This window comes from Macrosteles quadrilineatus, unplaced genomic scaffold (assembly GCF_028750875.1).
Source record: "Macrosteles quadrilineatus isolate MER2022 unplaced genomic scaffold, UCM_ALF_1.0 Scaffold_1__1_contigs__length_201487025, whole genome shotgun sequence".
Lineage (NCBI taxonomy): Eukaryota > Metazoa > Arthropoda > Insecta > Hemiptera > Cicadellidae > Macrosteles > Macrosteles quadrilineatus.
Genome location: NW_026542594.1, coordinates 175,952,261 through 175,974,274, shown reverse-complemented (window position 1 = coordinate 175,974,274; position 22,014 = coordinate 175,952,261). Strand labels below are relative to the sequence as shown.

The 22,014-nt window shown below is 34.5% G+C and overlaps 1 protein-coding gene across 1 annotated transcript; it reads right to left on the bottom strand.

Moving 5' to 3' along the window:
• Positions 1–503: 503 nt before the first annotated feature.
• LOC128990360 (tubulin beta chain-like) lies at positions 504–18,048 on the bottom strand. Its single transcript, XM_054412710.1, has 6 exons — positions 17,745–18,048; positions 15,948–16,283; positions 3,642–3,770; positions 2,965–3,164; positions 1,829–2,081; positions 504–1,019 (listed from the first exon to the last, which is right to left on the bottom strand). Exons 1-6 carry the CDS (start codon positions 17,799–17,801, stop codon positions 651–653), a joined length of 1,344 nt encoding a protein of 447 aa, XP_054268685.1. The 5' UTR covers positions 17,802–18,048; the 3' UTR covers positions 504–650.
• Positions 18,049–22,014: the final 3,966 nt, after the last annotated feature.

Genomic DNA, 22,014 nt, shown 5'->3' with positions numbered 1-22,014 from the left:
AGGACACGGTTTAAGAAAATTTGGTTCTTTAAATTTACGTTATGCTATAGTAACATATCTACCATAGTCATAATGTTCTATCACTGTACCTAAACAATAAAAAAAGTAAATTATAAAACATTTGTATATCACAAATTATTTTATTAAAACATAAACATAACTGTAAACAATCCTACTTTGACAGTTCTCATTGTGTATCACAGCTTTTTGTTGTTGCTTATTTTATCAGTCCTATAGGATTTTCACAACTTTAATATGCCCTATGTGTTTCTCAAGACTATCAAGTACCTATTAGCAAAATGTCAGCTCGGTCAGTCCAGCAGTTTTCACGTGATGGAACTTTAAATTTACACACAAACATCCAAAATTTCAATTTCACATTTATAATGTTAGTAGGATGCATAAAAAATTCTGATTTTTCAAGAGGATGATTTTTTAAATCTACATGCAACTAAAATTAAGGGTTCAACAAAAAGGTAAAAATAAATATGCCTTCCATTTCTAAAAAGTTTTAGATTTCTTTAGCGTAATTAACGTAACAAAATATACAATACATGTACACAAAATTATTTAAGCGGAATGATTACTAAATGGCGAGTATAAAACTAGTTTTATTTACACTAGTAAATAAAACTAGTGTGAGTATAAAACTAGTTTCCATCGACCTCAACTTCACCCTCTTCTTCGTCAAATTCTTCTTCATCTGCTGTCGCTTCCTGATACTGTTGATACTCGGACACCAGGTCGTTCATGTTGGATTCTGCCTCGGTAAACTCCATTTCATCCATACCTTCTCCCGTGTACCAATGGAGGAAAGCTTTGCGTCTGAACATAGCCGTGAACTGTTCTGAAATCCTCTTAAACAGCTCCTGAATGGCCGTTGAGTTTCCAATAAACGTGGCCGACATCTTCAAGCCTCTGGGTGGAATGTCGCACACAGCTGTTTTCACATTGTTGGGAATCCATTCCACAAAGTAGCTGGAGTTCTTGTTTTGGATGTTTAACATTTGTTCGTCCACCTAAAAAAAACAGAATGTTAAAATGTAGCCTAAATGGTATTTTTAGTTAAACCACTGACTGTTTGGTACACAGAATATACACAGAACATATACATTCTATGTATAGTCAATGGTTAAACTTGCTATGTTAAATATCAGTATCAAATATGTTTCTGTACAAGACCTATTACGCCACAAGTATGTCTAAGCTGTACTAAACTTACAATATATGATTTTATGGTACCATCATTTTTTTATTGAGATTGAGAGATTACATAGCATGTACTCTAGAAAATACTTGTATTTTCATATTAATTTTTTTTTATTGTTTTGCATTTATTTAGCCGCAATATGTTTTTATGCCTTGAACACTGTTCCAAGCACATACACAACTTAAAATGTTAAATGAAGTTACATTAAAGGTATTTATGTTTAAGAATATATTAACTAATTGACAGTCATTGTCGAGTAAAACAATAATATTTCATAAGGGTTTATTGCGAATATTTTCAATAACGGATTATTGAAACACAAGTTCTGGTGTCTGGAATCCGTTCCCGTCTTCAGTACAATTTGAGCTATTTTTCAGCACTGCCCAATTTGTGTGTGTTTCCTCACCTGAAGACAGGATCAGATACTAACATTTGAAAAGAGATAAACTTTTCTTTTACCGATGCAAAATATCTGAAGTAATTTTTTAAGCAAAATAAACTCACTAACACCTAACAATACAAATTTGCTACCGTGTGTATTTTATTCAAATTAATCATCTCGCATCACATCTCATCGCACCAATTTACTCTAGAAAATTCTAAGAAAGAATCCATCACCTCTTTCATGGACATGCGGCCTCGGAAGATGGCAGCCACGGTGAGGTATCTGCCATGACGAGGGTCGCAAGCGGCCATCATGTTTTTGGCATCGAACATCTGCTGAGTGAGCTCTGGAACTGTGAGTGATCTGTACTGCACACTGCCACGGGCCGTCAGAGGTGCAAAGCCTGGCATGAAGAAGTGGAGTCGGGGGAACGGTACCATGTTGACCGCCAGCTTACGAAGGTCTGCATTCAACTGACCAGGGAATCTGTGGAGGAAATATTTGCTTAGGACTAGTTGAGTTGATATATTTTAGCTCTAATTTGAAAATATTTTTCATTTATATTCATAACCCATAATATTTTTAAATACAGCTTTCCACAGCTATACATTTCAAACCTAGCTGCTAATAGCAAATATAATATATGTATTGGCTAGACCACGGTTCTGCTGACCCAGACCCCACTAATCCGAACGTCCAGCAAATCCAAACCACTTGTTGGAGAAAAAGTTATTCTTCTGTATTTAAATTTAAAACAGCTCTGTATTTTGGTAAACTAACCAGGGGTCCAGCAGACCTGAAAATCAGGAAACCAATATGGTTCATGTAGACAAAAAAATCTTTAAAATAATTGTACCTCGTATAAGTCATACAAATTTAACAGCTTTTGGCATAGCTTCAATTCATTAAGGGCATTTTGTTGGTTCACTAAAGATCATGGTCTAGTAAGAACGCAATCGTGGGAGATGATCACGGCTGTTGCTGCGATCACGGTAGATATTCTCAGTTATTTCTACAATAACGGTGTAGCTGTGATCGCAAATTTAGGCTACAGTGTAATAAAACTCCATTTGAATTATTTTATGAAATTTTATTGAGTTTCCAGCTTACCCAAACAATTTGGTGATCTGGTTAAAGTTAGTTTGGATTAGCAGGACTTATACTGATATTTAGCATCTTACACTTGGAAGTGAGAGTGATGGGTTCAAGCTCCTGCATATCTCCAAAGTTATGAGTGGTTTGGATTGTTTTTAAAAGGCCTTGCGATTCTTTCATATAAATGACACTAGGAAGGACACTAGCAAAATCCTACACAATTTAAGAGGCCCCTGAACAGCTTATCAACTATCCTAAGGAATCAACTGTTTACCTGAGACAAGTAGTGACCCCACTCATGGTCAGAGAGACGAGATGGTTCAGGTCACCGTAGGTAGGCGTGGACAGTTTGAGGGTGCGGAAGCAGATGTCATACAACGCCTCGTTGTCAATACAGTAAGTCTCGTCAGTGTTCTCAACAAGCTGGTGAACGGAGAGAGTAGCATTGTACGGCTCCACAACAGTGTCTGAAACCTTTCACAAACATATTCATGCAACTACGAAATATTTCTTGTAAGAGAGAAAGATAGTGTGCGTAAATTATTGTTTGGTAAGAGATGAATTTAGTCAAGTTTGAATGAGAAACCATTGTTTTTATGTTTACATAAGGATAAAACCCCCACTTTAAATAATCATGTTATTCACTACAACCATAATTTTTTTAATCTTATCACCCTGTATAAATGCGGCCCACACACAAGAGTAAAATGTTAAACCAACATGTTTTAGAGAGATTCCGAATTGGAGCACGTTGGTACTAAAAACGAAGTTTCACTTAAGTCTAGATGTATAGTCCAAAGTGGACTCTTTCTTACCCATTCAGGTGAGCCCCCTATTCCAAATATGATGAAAACTTAGGCCATATTACCCTATAATCTATCATTTTAGAAATAATTTAATAGCTTTTCTTTGATAAAATTTACAAAATTAAAAACTAGCAAATTAACTTACCTTGGGTGACGGAACAACAGAGTAAGTGTTCATAATCCTGTCAGGATATTCTTCTCGGATTTTGGAAATCAGAAGGGTTCCCATTCCGGAGCCGGTACCACCCCCTAGAGAATGCGTCAGCTGGAACCCCTGTGAGAAAAATAAACTTTGATGTGTTTAAATGACAAACAATGTGTACAAACAACTGCCATAAAAACCAAAAGAGTTTCAGTTAGTAAATTTCATGAGGTTAAGAGCACAGAATTGATGAACTGTGGAGGCCCGGTTTTAGATCCTTCCTGAATGCCACAATCTCTGATCTGAATGATGATCTGATGGGTTTAGAGACCCATCTTATTCCCATACTTACATAGATACATACACTACACCTAGACATTGCTCCAAGTTGCATACAAAAGACAAATGTGTTCTTTGAACTACATGATAGCATTGTTAATGGTTAATATTTTGCTGGTTCTTCAAAATCTTTTATTTGCATCATCCTGTTCACAAAATGGCTGATTTTAAATTAAATTTTAAGTCTGGTGAATGCTTTATCGTTTTGTATGAAGATTTCTGCCATGAGTTACAGTATCTATGTTGATCTTTACTTTCTAAAGTCTTAAAGACTGTTCTGGCCAGCAGGAGTGCTTACGCTTTTATTAAAAACAGAAATTTATGTCAGTTTACATCAGCTGAGATAAAATAAATATAATTAGGTAAAGCTTTGCCATGCTGGTAGAAGCTATCGCCCTTCATGTTTCATCAAATATCACCAATATAAGAATTAAGGACAGTTGTATCCAGTTTTTAACCATCAAACAGTACTTAGAACTTAAGCCTACTTAAGATTTAAACGGTAATTTTGTGCTAAGTCTTAAGTTAACCGGTGAATGATTTTTTATCATACTGCAATTCGGTAATGTTTTTAAGATACTGTAAACAGTACTTAATTAAGAAGCAAATTTATTGACGAGCAAAAAATATGTATACAGTACCAAAAATTATGATAAAAAATTGACATGAGGCCTATAATTTATTTAATAGGCCTGATGTCTTTTCGTGATTTAGTTGTTTAGTTTGGAATAGTTTTTAGTATAGAACAACCTCACTAAAACACATGAATAAAACAATATTACAAAAATCAATCATAAGTACCACATCAGTTAAGGGATTTTTTATTACCAATACCATTAACTTAAATTATAACATACAGTATCAATCAATGATGTAATATAACATCAATGTCAGATAGTAAAAAGAGCAATTACGTTTTGGAAAAATATATCCCAAAAACATTGTGAATTTTAATTGTTTTGACTAATATTAAAACCCTTTAATAGGTACACATTTAAATAAAAAATAATCAATTTGATATTCAGCAAAAAAGAAAGTCGACAAAGAAACAAAATTGGAGTTCAAAACTCTAAACCACCCTGAAATTCAACTGTCAAAACATTAAATAACAGCACTTTCCCTTGTTGAATAAATGAAATACTACTACTACCAACTACAATTGTACATTAGAGGTAGTATTTAACAATTAACCAGTCACAAAAAACTAGGCATGCAAGGCCAGATTGCAGAATGCATTCAATCCAAGGTGCAGCAGTATCATAGTTATTTCTGAACTACAGTAGCAATTATGTAGGCGTTTGATATCCAGCTGTTATATTGTTAAAGCTAGTTTAAACTCGGCCATGAAGTCATCACCACTGCTATCACAAGTGAATGATAAACTCACACATGTTTTTATGCAGTGTGTTGGTGTTACACAAGGAAAATAATTTTGTTTGTAAAGTAACATACATTATCCTTAGTTGGTTTTGTAAAACCAAAAATTTTAATTCATTGATGAAATTACTCCACTTCCTGGTAGTTAAGTTTTCACTGGCTTTAAAATATAGCCTAACTGATATAGAGAAAATTATTAGGCCTACCTACCTAATAAGTAGTGTTAATTTTATTTGTAAAGTAACTCATCTTATAATTAGGTTTTATAGAATGATTAGAGCCTATAGTCCACACATAGTGGACTTTATAAGAAAATATTACTGTAAGTTCTTTAGATCAAAGATATTTTAATTTATTTACTTAGAAACAATATTTTACAGGATAAATAAATAACATGAACTTGTGTAGAACATAATTTAAATTTATGTAGTCTACAGAATATATCTTGGTTAATTTTTAACTTTCCCTTATTGTTTTATATAATATTTATAAATATAGATTAATGTTAAACCCCTTGCCTAGTAATAACTAATTAACAGTTAGTTTTGTGCATTACTTAAATCCATTATGAAGCTTACAAAGATCGGGATACAAATTGTATTTGTAAAAATGCAATTCACGTTTTTAATCACAATTGTACAAAAAAAATAAGAACAATCTAAATTTGAGGTTACAAAAAATCTGAATGTATATGTCCATTCAAATTACTTAGTCACTTCATTAATCATCCAGTCGTCATCATTATTCTTAGTCATCATTACTGATAATCATTGGTAATCTAGCAAGTGTATTTAGTGTAGGTATTTATTGCATGATCACAATGCATGTATGGTTACGATAAGGTTCAACGGTTTATGAAATGTGTAATAAATCAAGGCAGCTCTATTGATCCGATGTTTGCAGGTCTATGTGCTCGGTTGTAAACCTGACACGACATCAGTCAATCTAGGCTATGTACACAATCAGGCTTTCAACTACCCCCTGTTGGCTCCCTGTGCTTCCCTCCACGCAAAATGCCTTTATAAAATTCAATATTGTATTCAGACTTTTTAAATGACCGTTTGACATGAATTAAGTACAAAGACAATAAAATTGTTATTCGCTATGTGGATAAAAAATCATTGGCAGATTCGAAAATACAGCTTATTTATAATTAAAAGATTTTTTTACTAAAATCAACTTTAAAACATTTTGCATTTGGTGTTCATATAACAGAAAGTTATAAAACACTAACTTTTACAGGAGACGTATTTTACTAAAATTAAAATATTCTGTGCTAAGGAAATATCTTTTGAGGACATATCTTGACACTGATAAAATAGCATTGCACAGGGGAGAAGTCAGCTCTCAGTCAAAATGTGAAGTAAAATTACCTACTTCTTACATGGAGGTACAACAATGAACATTTGTACTGACTATATTTTTCACGGTTAAATACTTCCTGCAGCTTTGACAAAACTACCAACCTACACCATTTACAAAATTTTTTCGAGGAAAAAATAATTGAAAGAACACCTTAAACTTTAAAAAATTATTCAGTGAAAATATAAGGTAGGCCTAGATAGTAATTATTCAAAGAACGGATTTTTAATATTTTTATTAAAAATTAGCAAAACTTGTTCATCAACAGATTTTTACAATTCATATAGCCTATGTCATTAGATTTGGATTTAAAAGTAGGTACTAGTACTTAACATGTTGTGTTAAGTTAGATCTAGGCATTAAGACATTATTTTGTAGCCAATTGAGCAACATTTCTAAAAATAGCTCTTTCAGTTTTGCAATTGTGTTTGCATGTTGGTGTGATGATTTGTCTTTTTAGCGAATTTCCCATATAGGAAATAAGCTATTACGGTACTGTAGGTCTCATGGTAAGACCTGGACCCGGGACCGATTTCCTTTCTGTTTTGATGTCCCCAAAGGCCAAAAACACCATCCTTTCAAATTCATATAGATATATATATACCTATTATATATTTATAGGCTATGTATAAATATATCCTACTAATATTATAAATGAGAAAGTTTGGATGTATGGATGTATGTATGAATGGATGTATGGATGTATGTTTGTGACAAGTGAACGCGAAAAATACTGGTCGGATTGGGCTGAAATTTGGCATGATGATAGCTCACATTCCCGATTAACATATAGGCATATTCTTATTTCAAAAATCCTTTCGGGCTCCGCCCCAGTGGCTCTGGAGTTTCCCATGTTAACCTTATGAGAAATGGAATTATTGAATCTTAACAGCTGTTTCAATTAAACAAGTTGGTTCTGTTCTATGATGTTCAATAGCATTAAAGTTACAAGGATTACCAACAGGGTGCAGCACTATTATTTCTTTTACATTTATGACAACAGCTAATTTGCAACCAAAAGGTGAGTGAGCGTAGCGAACGAACTTCAACCTGGAGGCGAGTTAGCGTAGCGAACGAGCTAACCTGAAGGCAAGTGAGCGCAGCGAACGAGCTCCAACCTAAAGGTGAGTGAGCGTAGCGAACAAACTTCAACCAGGACGTGATTGAGCCATGCGAACGAGATAATCTTGAAAATTAAGAAGTTAAACGGGGCAAAGCCCGCGGGTTACAGCTAGTATGTATATATATATATACCTATATATATACATGTGTGTCCGTTATCACGATAACTCAAACAACAATGATCCGATTTTGATTAAAATTCGGAACAAACGCATATACGTTTATTCGAACGAGTTCAAGAACCAGCATGAACGGACCATGGAAACGTGGTTTTATGGGGTAAAAATAGGTTTTTAGTTTTTTTACCCTCAAAACATAAAATTTCCCAATTTCTCTATAGACCATTTTGAAGAGCTTAAAATAAAAATAATTTAGTATAGGCCTAGCGGTATTGAAGTGTTTTTGTATGGTTATGGTTTTGAATAAAATAATAAAATGCAAAGAATTGTAAATTTAAAATTCCCATATTATTTTTATGGAGAATAAGTAAGTGTAGTTTGCTTGTTTATGTAGGTAGGTATATATTTTTATCAAACTTGGCAAATTTATTTCTTTTATATTAAGCTATTAATGTTTTACTAAAAAACACACTTTATTACCCTCCCTGTAGCAGCAAATCTGGGTAATCGTTATACCTACCTAATGTTGGGCCTACGGTATTGAAATAGATTTAATTGAAAATCAAATTAGGCAAATGGAAATTCGTGTAGTCTGCAGGTTTGCTACGGCGGGGTATTTTTCTTTATGACCCATTGTGGTCAAAATGTAATGTTAACGAACAAAATCTATCTAATGTAGGGACCTAGATAAATCTAGTATTTAGTTGAAAAAACAACAGTAAAAAAATTGCAACAACTATAGGCCCAAATATTTTATCCAACCCAATGAAAAATACTATGAATTAAAAATTATGAAATCAATAAGTGATCCACTGTACCCCGTGCGGAACTTTCCTGTTAAAGGGAACATTCATTTATAATCGATGATTTTATTCGATATATCGATTTTTGTTTTCATATAAGATCCATATTCCTTCTGTTTTAATATCTTCAAACACATTTAAGTTAAAAGTTGACAACTGATTTTGTTAAGGCACAAATAATATAACTTATGGATTAAGAAATGAAACTGTTCTAAACTAACCTAACATAACTAACCAAACTTGCTCTCTCTACCACCATTTCAAAATTCCGTCTGAAAACAGAAAAGGCATGTGGGGAATATCAAAAGGAATTTTGAAATGGTACAGCAAGTTTGGTTAGTTATGTTAGGTTAATTTGGAACAGTTTCATTTCAATATACCGTAGGTACTTAACTAATATTTTTTTAAATTGTTTGTTGGAACTAAAAAATATTATGTATTTATCTTAGTTGTCAGCTGATGTTTCAATTTGTTAATATCAATATATCGGGATCCAAAAATAAAATATTGATACATCAAAAGATATCATTGATAATAATGAATGTTCCCTTTAACAGGAAGTATCCCCTGTGCTCCCTATATTTTTTATTTCAGTGGCTTGTGTATGTAAAATATGACATTACAGGGTGGCTAGTGAAATCACATTGAAAAATTCCCTGACAATTCCATGATTTTTTTCAAAATTTCCCTGATCGACAAATTCAAAATTACAATTTTAATACTAACTCTAATTCTTTAAAAGGACTAATTGAATGAACGAAGTGAATTCTCATACTGGTGTAAAATGCATCTCATCAATCTCCAATAACTCGAATATAACTTCGTATATCAAGTTGATGTTTTGCACAAAGGTTCTTTATCATATTATCTCGGTTAAGTTCGTTATTGGAAATTATTTGTTCAGTAATAATTATAAAATCCTAAAAAAACCATTTTAATTTTCCCCCATAAGAATAACATTATGAGCTACCTTCTTCTTCTTGTTTTTTGTTTACATTTTACGAGCAACAATTTTGTTGTGAATTCTATTATTTCTTTCATCCATGGAGTAAACAGTTTTAACATCTGTAGGTATATTATATTAGTCAATGGTTTTATGCACAATAAATCTTTGAATTATAATTATTCAATCAAAATTTATATCGGAGGAAATAAATATGGGATATAAAAATATCCACCGAAATGTATTACAATCGATAAAAATGTTAGAACTTGTTTTTATGGTTGTTAGTTTAGTAGGCCTAGGTTTGAATTAAGTAAGACCACAGTCCTTGGAATGGAATGGAATGCTTGAATTAAAATAATGTGTGCACTTTATCACTTGGGTGGCATGATGGGTTTCTAAAAATAAGTGGTTTTTTAACATTGTCTTGAGCTTTTTATATTAATTAATTTCAATATTATTGTTATAGGGCCAATCAGATTTTTTTAAGATTTTTTTTTTTCAAACATATAGGTTAAGTTACATAGTTTCCCTTTTTCTTATCGTCGCTTCTTTCGGTTGTTTGTTAGTGCTTTCTGTCGGGTGAATTTGTTGTTAATGTTGGCTGTAAAATAAAATAGTTAACATTTTGATACAATCATTTTAATGAATATACCGCAAAAATTACTCTTTGTAGTTAGGGTGTAAGAGTTAATTCACTTTATACCTATCTTTGTGACTGTTGTCAATGGCAAACACTAGATCTAGGATCTAGGTTAGGAACTGAGGGAGCCATGGCCATTGGTTAGAGACCATTAGATACTTAGCAAGGAAGGAACTTAAATAACTGTGTCTGGTTAAGTGTTTCAAAAGTTAATCGTCATTATTGAGATATGATCTTTCAAGTGTTATTTTGAATTTCATATTAGGCCCATAACTTAACGTTATCCGGTAAGTTATAAGCTAGGCCTATTTAACTTGGTTACACTGTCAAGTGTATCTGACAGAGTTTTCCCTATGAAGTAGGGTAGCCTGCAATCAAAGGTAATAGGCCTAACCTACCTTGGCCTTTTCTACAGTCTAATTAATTTAAGTTAAAGGACCTAGGGTAGGCCTAAGTTAATAGATCAATTTATTCTAACCTTTAACTTGTATAAGTTAGCTTATCTGTGTCCTTCAGCCGGGTTTTCCTAGGCGCGGAGTGCGGAAAGGCGATTTGACGTCTTCCGACGTGCTTCTAGGAAAACAGTTAACTTGACATTAACTTAAATGACTGTAAGATGCCTACCTAAGACATGAGGAGGGCTGCACTTTCGTTTACGTCCTACACTCATTCGAATGAAAATATTGATCGATATAAGTTATCGATTATTCCATTCGATATATCAAGTTTGGTAAGTTAACTACGTTAGGCTAACCGAATGAAATACAGTAATCGATATAATCGAATAATTTATATCTTAGGCCTATCAATATTTTTCATTCGAATTAGTGTAGGATGTTTACTAAAGTGCAGCCAGGAGGAGTCTGTGTTTTGCAATCCGTTTCTGTGCCTAACTTAACTTAGGAAACTCCAGGTTAAATAGGCCTAGGGTGAATTAAGTTAGGTAGACCTAACTTATCTGTCTGCAGTCAAGTTTCTATAAAAAGCCTACTACATGCAGGGCAGGCCTTAGTTAGGTTTAAAGCATTAGTAGCTCATCTGAATCTATAAATAGTTTAAACTTATGTAACGAGTGTTCTAAAAGTCAGTTAACCTAAGAATTTCTCATTTAAGTTAAGGTAGTAGTCCCTAGGCATGGGTGGAGTTCCGCTAAAACCTGCGATATTTTATTAAATTAATAATAGGCTATATCAATTATGATTCGGTTCGATGAATTTTAATAACTTAGGTCTCAAGTGATCGGAGAGAAAAAACGTGAGCGAAGAGAATGTTTCGTGACCAAATAACTTATTTAGAGAGATTTGTTGTCATGATTACTTTCCAAAATCAAAAGTTACTCTGTAACAATTTTACCTCTGGGTTTTTTGATAAATACTAGGTTTAAAATACTCACTCACGTGATCAGAGAGAAAAACGTGAGCGAAGAGAATGTTTCGTGACCAAATAACTTATTTAGAGAGATTTGTTGTCATGATTACTTTCCAAAATCAAAAGATAATTTATTTTTGTTTTATAAAATTTACTACCCTATGTAACAATTTAACCTCTGGGTTAAAGTCACTTTGTAGTTCCCCTCTCTCACTCTGTAGTTCCCCTCGCTCACACTAATTCTCCTCGCTCACACCCAGTAAAAGCTCTGTTTATCAAAAAATATTTCTTTTTAAAACCTGTTTTCAATTTCAACGCAAGAACCAATGATCATTACACAGGTTTATTAGTTTTTTTTATGAATTAAATAAAAAAGTAGCTTTTATTCTAAAATTCAACTTCTGTTTTGGTGTATTTGGTAAAAAATGGAGGTTTTTTTGGATCAGCAACTATTACTTTTAATTAAATAACGTTTTTAAAATTTTTAATTGTTAGCTAAAGTTATAAACTTTTACTTAAAACTATAAATTTTACTATTTTTCTTTTTTTTCTTTATTTTTAAGGGGGGGGGAAACGTGAGCTGGGGGAAAAATGTATGACATCCTGAAAGAAAATTGTAAAATTTAACAAAAAATGTTAGAATTAAGCTCAGCCATCTTTGTTTTCTTATTAAGGGATATATTTCTTTTGATTTAATAAATAAATAATTGTAAAAAAAAATAATTTTTTGTTTTTTTTTCCGATCCCCAAATTTGCCTTGAATTTGAGAATGACCCATATGTTATAAGATGAAATATTCGTTTGATATAGCCTATAAGTTTAGGCTATAAAATATCGTAATGTAATCAGTTAATTTCTAGGTGATACAACTCACCTTAATCCATTTATCATGTAGGCCTAGGTCTCTTTCAATATTGGACAATTTATGCCTAACATATTTTTTAAGGATACTCTTTACACTGTGTAGCTTACTTTTTAGTTTATAATAGGCCTAATAACAAAGGTAGCATTTCTAAAAAACATCAATCTTTTGTGTAGGCTATGATTTGTTTTTAAAAAGACATTGGCTACGGTAAGTTAACTTTGATCTTTTTCATGAGTTTATAAAAAGGTGCCTAACATAACTATAAATTGGTTCAATAATAACTTAACTATCGTATCAAATTTGAGTTAATCTTAAGATACCATATGATATAAATAAAAAAATAACAAAAAACATTAAAGAAGCATTTAATTTTTTATCCTTAGTTGTTTTGTTATTAGGTGGCCTCGGCCTATTTGTTTTGTTTCCTTTGGTAAATTATAGTCCTAGACAGTAGTTTAATTTATGAAATATAAACAAAAACCGAACAAGCCATTAATCAATTTTATGTTTAGGCTACATCGGGGAAAAATAAAGAATATTTTTTAATACCTACAAAAATTAATCGGATAAATACCAATATGTAATGTAAAGTATTTTTCCGAAAAAAATACTTCACTGCAATTATTTAGTATGTCATCAATGGGATATGATGTACTTTTTAGATGTTTAATTACAGTTTCTTTCACGCTGAATCCAAAAAAGCAATTGGTTTTTGTCGGTGAGATTCCTAAGTGGCTGTAAAAAGAAGGTTAAAATTACAAATCTGAGGTTTATTTAGCGGTTCGGATGATAATATAAAATCAGAAATCAGAAATATTTATTTGTCATTGGACATTACAAAAATGCATTGACAATTGACATGTGTATATATTATGGCTACAGTCAGGCTAGACATTACAACTAACATGTCCAATATGTTAATTTTTTTGGTGTCAGCTCTGTGGATTACCAACAGTATGGAATGTGATTTAACAATCAATACATTTTGTAAATAAATATGAAAATTTAACAAAGAATAAATTATATGAACCAACAACAAAATACAGATGGCGTGGGCTGGACGGATCCGTATGTGTTATTGTCTGAAAGTTTTGTTGTAATTTGTAATACAAAACCTGAAGAACCCTTCATAGTTCGCTTGCTACAGTAAGTAGTTGTAGCTTAGTAACAACTCCGTTACTAAGCAGAGTAGAGCAATTAATGTTTTTGGTACTGTACAACATTGAAATACATTCAACTTATTTGGCCATGTATCACACACAATTTATTTGTGCATCATAGAATACGTTAGGTTAAAAAAATATATTCATAATTTATTATTAATTTAAAGAAGTGATACTCAGCCCATGATTTTTAATCACTCTTACACATGATTACAGGACCACCGTGAGGGGGGGGCTAATTAAGGGGGCAAATGCCCAGGGGCACGGGCCCTACGATGGACAATTCTTAGTGTCAAACTGACCCCAGTTACTTTTTGCTTCGGGGCTATAACAATTATTACTTTGTGAATTAACAGGTCCAAGGTTTAGATTAACATCCCCAGTCAGAAACATAACAAACACCACTGACGTTATAATTTATGATAGAGAAAAGTAGAGCTCATGCTATTTATATTTGATTTTTGGATAGATATATGCGGCATTAGAATTATTTATAAAAAAGAGCATTACGCCCGTAGTAAAAAAATCGCAGTTAGTCTGGCCACTGCCACCGCACAAACTTGCGGCGCGCCGCGCCGCAGGGGCAGGGTAAGCGGTGAGGGGCCAAAGACAGATTATTATGTACATGGAATTGTCTTCGTTCATTCTCATACGCGACTTCGGAGCGTACTCCTAGTCTTTATCTGAAGAATATCTTATAGGCTATTTGTTATTATGAAAAACATAGGCCATACATAAAATCTATAGATGCAGGCCAGCTTGTATTCAAACTTTGCAGCTTACCTTAACAAAATTAAACTGAGTTTGATAAGATGATACGCATTTTATATCAAAATTTAATTTGTAGCCTACAGACATAACTTATTTCTTAGTTTCCACCCACAAGGCACACGTACGTATTCTCACCAGATCGATCCTTCCTAATCTAACAATTATTAAAATAATTTTAAACCTTTTACAATTTTCCCTGACTTAAATGACAAAATTTCCTGACTTTTCCAGATCTATATAATTAATACGCTACACGAAAGTTTGTCGGTTGAACTCCTCCGCCATTTCTTAACCGATTTTATCCATTGACGTCTCATTGGAAAGAGCGTGTCGCGTAGATTTGCAAACTGGCCTTACATTTTTGAAAAAGTCCCTTGGGCTCTGCCCCAGTGGCTTTGAAAGTTCCCATGTTATCCTTATGAAGAACATAATTGTTTACATTTTGATCAGCTGTATAATTGTATTGCTGTTATTTACTTTTTAATTCAATGAAACACATTGAGTACATTTATTTACTATTTGAGTTTGTGTAAACATAACCCCCAAGACGGATCGTGTTAGTATGGTTGTATCTTAAATTTGTGTATTTATCGTTGTTTTGTGTTGCTATGATGGATTGTGTTAGCATGATTGTAACTTAAATTTGTGCATTTATCGTTGTTTTGTGTAGCTATAATTTGTTTATTATTTGTTGTTTATTTCTTTTAAATGTCTCTGACGCACTGACAACGAAACATAGACAGGAAGCGCAATCGTGATAACGACCGCAGCTACAGAACAGTGGCGCGTAAAAGGCTTTACTCATCACAGTCTGAACCTGAACCTGGACACTATTAGGTTACAAATGCGCCCTAACACTACCCCAAAACGACTTTTCGTTCTCAATTGGCCCTCTATCAATGACCTGTGTTGCCTGGACAGCGAGGCATTTTGAGCAGAGAACCGTCCGGAATTAGGTTTATCAATAACGAAGATAAACAGGGTCTGAGTTACACAACGGTAATATTTGAGTTGATCTTTTAAACTCATTGTAAATATGACTGTTATTCAATCTTAAATAACTCCTGTAATACTTTGTTATTGCTCGAATTCGAGCAACATGTACACTAGTATTTAATATTCCCTGACATTTCCAGGTTTTCCAGGTCACTAGCCACCCTGCATTAAAGTTTTTAAATTGCTGTTATTTTGAAAATTTGATCAATAAAAATTGCAAAAACTTGTTTACTAGCTTACTTAACATCAAGACATAAGAATCAAATTGTCATTAAATTTATTTAGGCTAATCCTGAAAGTTATTAATTTTCAAAATTCAACAAAAAAAGTAGGTAGGGCCTAACACGTTTACTAACCAATTTCTGTGTCTGTAAGAATGAATCACAAGTTCAAAACTGATGCCTTCATCGGTTAGGAAAATATTTTTTTTCTACTCACTTGTAGACAATCGCAGCCTTCTGCCTCTTTCCTGACAACATCCAACACGGAGTCTACCAGCTCGGCTCCCTCTGTATAGTGCCCCTTGGCCCAGTTGTTTCCAGCCCCGCTCTGACCGAACACAAAATTGTCGGGACGAAAGATTTGTCCATACGGACCAGATCTCACAGAGTCCATTGTGCCAGGTTCCAAATCCACCAAAATGGCTCTTGGAACGTAATTTCCTCCGGACGCCTCATTGTAGTAGACGTTTATCCTCTCCAACTGAAGGTCTGAATCTCCTTCATACTTTCCTGTAGGCTGGATCCCATGTTCATCTGAGATAATTTCCCAAAACTGAAAAACAATTTTAAAATGTAATACAGGAATGTTTAAAGATAACTTAAGTTTACTTGATATTTCTGTACAGTTTAAATCATTGCCCAAGCTTATAAATTAACTTAGCAAAGTGGCAAAAATTACAGATTTTTGGGTACCGGTAGGCCAAAACAAAAAATCTCCACCTAACCTAACCCAACCTATGCTAAGGTTAGCAAGTTTGAGCCCTCAGGATAGGTTAACTTTTGTGGTTACACTTCCCTAATATGTAGCCTATCTAATGTAAAAAACAACCGAAAGAAAAATTATTCGATAAGTAAGTACCTATAACTTAAGTTATAAATTAGCCTATTTAAATCGATAAAGGCTAACCAAACCTAACTAACCAAACTATATAAGTTTATCAAATGAACTAGCCGGTAATTATTCCGACGTAGTGACTTACTCGCAAAAGTGAATTTTTTTCCATAATGACCCAAATTTCACGCTGAATCCGAAAATAAAGTTTTTATTTTTCGGAAAATACCGGAAATTACCAAAAAAAGGGAAAAACGGGAAAAATTTTTTTTACTCAAAATACGTCATGTGGGTACTCAAAATATGCGGAATATTGTGTAGATTAAGAATATGCAAGAATTTTTTGGATCCAATATGGATGCATATTCTTAATCTAAGTACACAATATATTCCGCATAATTATTTTGAGTACCTACCCACATGACGTAGGTAACTTATTTTGAGTAAAAAAAAAATTTTCCCGTTTTCCCCTTTTTTCAGTAATTTCCAGCATTTTCCGAAAAATAAAAACGCCATTTTCGGATTCAGCGTGAAATTTAGGTCATTATGGAAAAACAAATTTCACTTTTGCGAGTAGTCACTACGTCGGAATAATTACCAAATAGCCTAATCGATATATCGATTGATATTTTCATTCGGTTTTTTTTTTACAACAGATATGCCTATGGAAGTCTAAGTTACCCATAGGATAACTTATATATGTAAGTTAGCCGAGCCAAAGTATTAAAAAAAATTTCATAAAAAGGTTCAATGATTTTTAACACTTTTTCAGGGTGAACTAAACTTAGGCGTTTGCCCCAAAAGTGCCAGGGGAAAGAAAGTGTTCAAAGTAAATAGACCAACTTAAATAATATAATAGAATACAAATATATTTTTCAAAATTCGTCCCCTAGACTAAAAATGTACATAGCATCATCGATTGTTCTTAACACGTTGGGTGCTGATGACGGGAATTCCCGCAATTGCTTAGCATTGAAATAAATGCAACTTTTATGTTCAAACATGTCGACAGCACAAATAGTGTTAATCACGCACGACCCTCCTTAAGTTAATTTCCTTGAACATCACAAAATACCCAATAATAGAACTTTGTGATCTGCGATTTTAATATCTTCAATAACTTATAAACGTGTTACAATTTTAGTTTATTAGACTAGGCTATAGAAAATAATTCGAACATACTTTTGATCCTATTTGGTTCCCGCATTGTCCAGCTTGAAGGTGAACGATTTCCCTCATGATTTGGATTTATGGTAGTTTTCCTTTGGAGTTTTAGTTACACGTGGTTACACGCAAGAAAAATCTACGACACAAATAATTCAATCAAACACAAAATGGGTCAGTCTCTTTGGGAAACCTTTGAAAGCTTCGACAAATGCGGCAGGTAGGGCAAGGACACTGTTGCACCCAACGCCGACAAGCAAGACAGAGACAGGACAGCCAGATTGGATTGACAGACCGCACGAACGAACTCACGACACGATTCACGAACCAGTGTTGCCACCGCGTTGTTGCGATTTTACCCTAAAGGCGGGCTAAAATTACCCTAAATTACCCTAAATCTACTTTGAGTTACCCTAAAAATTACCCTAAATGTTAATATTTGCGTTTAATGCTATAAAACATTGTTAAAATCATATAAATCTTACATAAGGTGGTTAATTATACTAAATGAAGTTCCAATATCAATCAATTTTACGTCAAATTATTCTCGATTCTAAAACACCACCCGAAAGAAGAACAAAATGCTGATATTGATCAGCTCTATCGACTATCGTATAACGAAAAATATCGAATCAAGAATTATCGTATTTTTTTACTGTATCGACCCATTACTACTGTTTTTGGTCAATCATATCTTTAAAATACAGTACGGTACCACCAAAGCTTAAATCTATACATAGTACAAATTTCTTGACACAATTTGTAAAATAATCCAGTTTAAATCAATTCAATCACATAATTAAATATCAAACCCAGTAACGAATAATATTTCATATTTTATTAGGCCTATAACGTGTTATAGAATCGAATACATTCTAAAATAGATAATTCCCATTAAGATCGATTAGGATAACTTATTATGAAAAATTCATTATAGCAATCGATTTAAACCGGTCGAATCGAATATGGTGGTTTGGCCATAGTATGTAAAGAACGTTTTCCTACAGTTACCTAACAATGTACATGTTCTCTCACTGATTTGAGAAAGCAAAGTGGCCAATTCGCTCATCAGTGAGACAATGTTAACATTGTCTCACTCTAATTACTTTGTCTCACTCCAGATTTGCAACGTGAAGGCACGAAATAGTGAGCGCGTAACATGCAGACAAGGTCGCATGCGCGCGAAATACGTTGGCAGCACTGGCTGTAAATCAGCTGGTCAGCTGTTGTACTGTTGCATTTGTCACTTCGCATTAAATGTTATGTTAAAAGTTCACTTCTGTGTAAAAATAGGTTATGTTTCTTCACCAATTTATGTGTTTTATGGTAACTGTAGGAAAAGTATAATGTGCAACTCGAGTTCAAAGTACAATTGCCTCACTCGAGAAACCATTCCTCACTCGCCTACGGCTCGTGAGTAAGGATTTCTCTCGAGTGAGTCAATTGCTCACTTTTCTCACTAGTTGCACAAATAACTATTTTTGCCAAATTTTTAAGTTTTTTCATTTTTTTAGTAAAATTTCCATTGTTATGCTAACTTTTAGTTTTACCCTAAAATTACCCTAAATCTACCATTACCCTAAACTTTACCCTAAGACCAGTAAATTACCCTAAAAAAGGGTAATTACCCTAAAAGTGGCAACACTGTCACGAACACAACACAACCGGAAGAGAGGCGAGGCCGAGGGATGAGGAGGAGGGAGGGAAAAAGACTGCACCGCGGCGCGAGGCACAGCTGTTTTTGTCTGCATTGCGCGACCACAAAAAAGTGTCCATTAGTCTCAGTCTTTTGAACAATTTATGAAGCTGATCAGCTGGCTTGGAGAGAGACGTCTGACATCGTAGATTAAACGTACTCCTTAAAAGAGATTATATATTGTAGAATAATTCCTATCCTTTTAATAGTGACATTTTAGTAAAAATCTATGATTTTAAATTACTACGATGAATGCAACACTTAAATACAATTATACATTTTTAGGTTTATCCTACTTACGTTTAGGATTAGAATGTTTGCTTTACAATACCACAGTAAGCCCAAAAATATATGAATGCAATACTATACTATACTTTTAATACTATAATTTGAAATGGCGACCATACAAAGTAGGTATTTTAAGCCAAGCATGAATGAAGATGAGTATGGGATGAGTGGCACGATGTTGTAGCCTTGTTAGTGATGACTAAGGCCGACATATTCCTTAGACACAGCTGTTAATTATAGTCCATTATATATCCATTATAATTATAGTGGAATCCGAACCACATTTTTGCTTTGGTATGAACGAATTGGTCTAATAATTATCAGGATAGTACTGCAGATACCGGTAGTCGTAGTACTTACTGGTGCGGACGTTAATCCACACCAGTAAGTATCGCATCCACAGTGCATGCCTATAAATATCCACAATTGGTGACCTACTAGTAGCTGGATTACAGGACGACGCCACCGTCTAAGGCCCCAATAGAAAAATTTTTCTAGTGGGGCCTTGCACCGTCCTAGTCTGTATGTCCGTTCTATAGCAATAACATTTTTAATGATACTGTATTTCCGAGAGAAGCGGATTTGTGTTATTGAAAATAATTAACGATTGATTTATACCAATTCATATCGTAATATTTTATACATTTATTAATGTAATCTAAAACAACCCCCTAATAAAACGTAACCCAACTAGTGCCCTAAACACGTGCAAAGTGCTCGGAAAAACTAACTTAGGTTTGCATGAGAACTGTTATGTTATTATGTCAGAAATTTGTGTACACCGAAATGTTTTCAACTAACAAGTAGTCATTAAAAAATATTACCTGTTTAAGCCCCCCACACACTACCAGACCAGACCTCCAGACCAGACCGTCTGGTCTGGCGTCTGGCACTTGTCTTATCGTGTGTGGGGCTGTCTGCAGACCGATTTTCTCGGACCAGACTGTCTGCGTGTCTGAAGCCCCCCACACACTACCAGACCAGACCTCCAGACCAGACCGTCTGGTCTGGCGTCTGGCACTTGTCTTATCGTGTGTGGGGCTGTCTGCAGACCGATTTTCTCGGACCAGACTGTCTACGTGTCTGATGGTTGAACCCTCAGACCACAGACGGTCTGAGGTTCCCCCACCACTATTTTTGTCTGGTCTGTGAGTGTGTAGCGCTGTCTGTCAGACGGCCGACCATCGTGACAATCTTCATCCATTTGTTGGAGTTCTCACCACGGTCTCTCAATTACGAATTAGGACCGTCTGGTCTGGGAGTGTGTAGAGCCGTCCAAGACGGTCTGGTTGCAGCCAGACGGTCTGGTCTGGAGGTCTGGTCTGGTAGTGTGTGGGGGGCTTTATGGTTGAACCTTCAGACCACAGACGGTCTGAGGTTCCCCCACCACTATTTTTGTCTGGTCTGTGAGTGTGTAGCGCTGTCTGTCAGACGGCCGACCATCGTGACAGTCTTCATCCATTTGTTGGAGTTCTCACCACGGTCTCTCAATTACGAATTAGGACCGTCTGGTCTGGGAGTGTGTAGAGCCGTCCAAGACGGTCTGGTTGCAGCCAGACGGTCTGGTCTGGAGGTCTGGTCTGGTAGTGTGTGGGGGGCTTTACTAAACTAACCTAATGTTATAGTTGAAACAAAAAGATATCATGTTTCAAAAATATGTAAAAAATTTAAAAAGCATAGATTTTTTAATTATAGTTTCCTGAATGGACTATAATATGTTATCTTCCTCCTGCTATGTTATCCTAATGGGACTTCTGACACTTAACAAACCGTGAAACAACCCTATTTGCGACCATGGTGGAAGACTTACGACGTTGCCAATTCTCCAGGCCGCGACCTGGTAGTTAGAGGTGGCCGTGCTTTGGGTCGGCTTCAGCCACTCCACTACCATCAGATCAGGATCAGAGCAGAGAAGAAAAAATTGAAAAGAAAAAGAAATAAAGCCGCCCATGGTGCCCATTTTATCACCAACACAGTGTTGACATTTTTTCGTAGCCATATCGACCAATCGATTGTAAACCGACCGAACAGATCGTTTTCGATAACCAAACCAGTGATCAACGTTGACAACCAACCATCGAGACCGTTTTCTGCTGATGTCCCGCCAAGCCAAGCAAGAGCAAAGCCAAAGCCAATCCTCGCCTCCTAAATTGCACACCTATCATAAAAAATATTTCTTGGGCTAGCCTAAGTTATTATTAGCACATCCAAAATATATGACTTATGATTCTGAATTGTTATGTGTGTATATTCACTTTGCTGTTGGGTGGGATTGTTCAGTTAGTGAGGTCCTACATCTGACAC

Coding starts and splice junctions, on each gene's coding strand:
- LOC128990360 (XM_054412710.1), bottom strand. CDS start 17,801: ATGAGGGAAATCGTTCACCTTCAAGCTGGACAATGCGGGAACCAAATA. Junction 16,284..17,744: donor GGAACCAAATAGGATCAAAA/GTATGTTCGAAT, acceptor ATTGTTTTTCAG/TTTTGGGAAATTATCTCAGA. Junction 2,082..2,964: donor GGGGTCACTACTTGTCTCAG/GTAAACAGTTGA, acceptor TTTCCTCCACAG/ATTCCCTGGTCAGTTGAATG.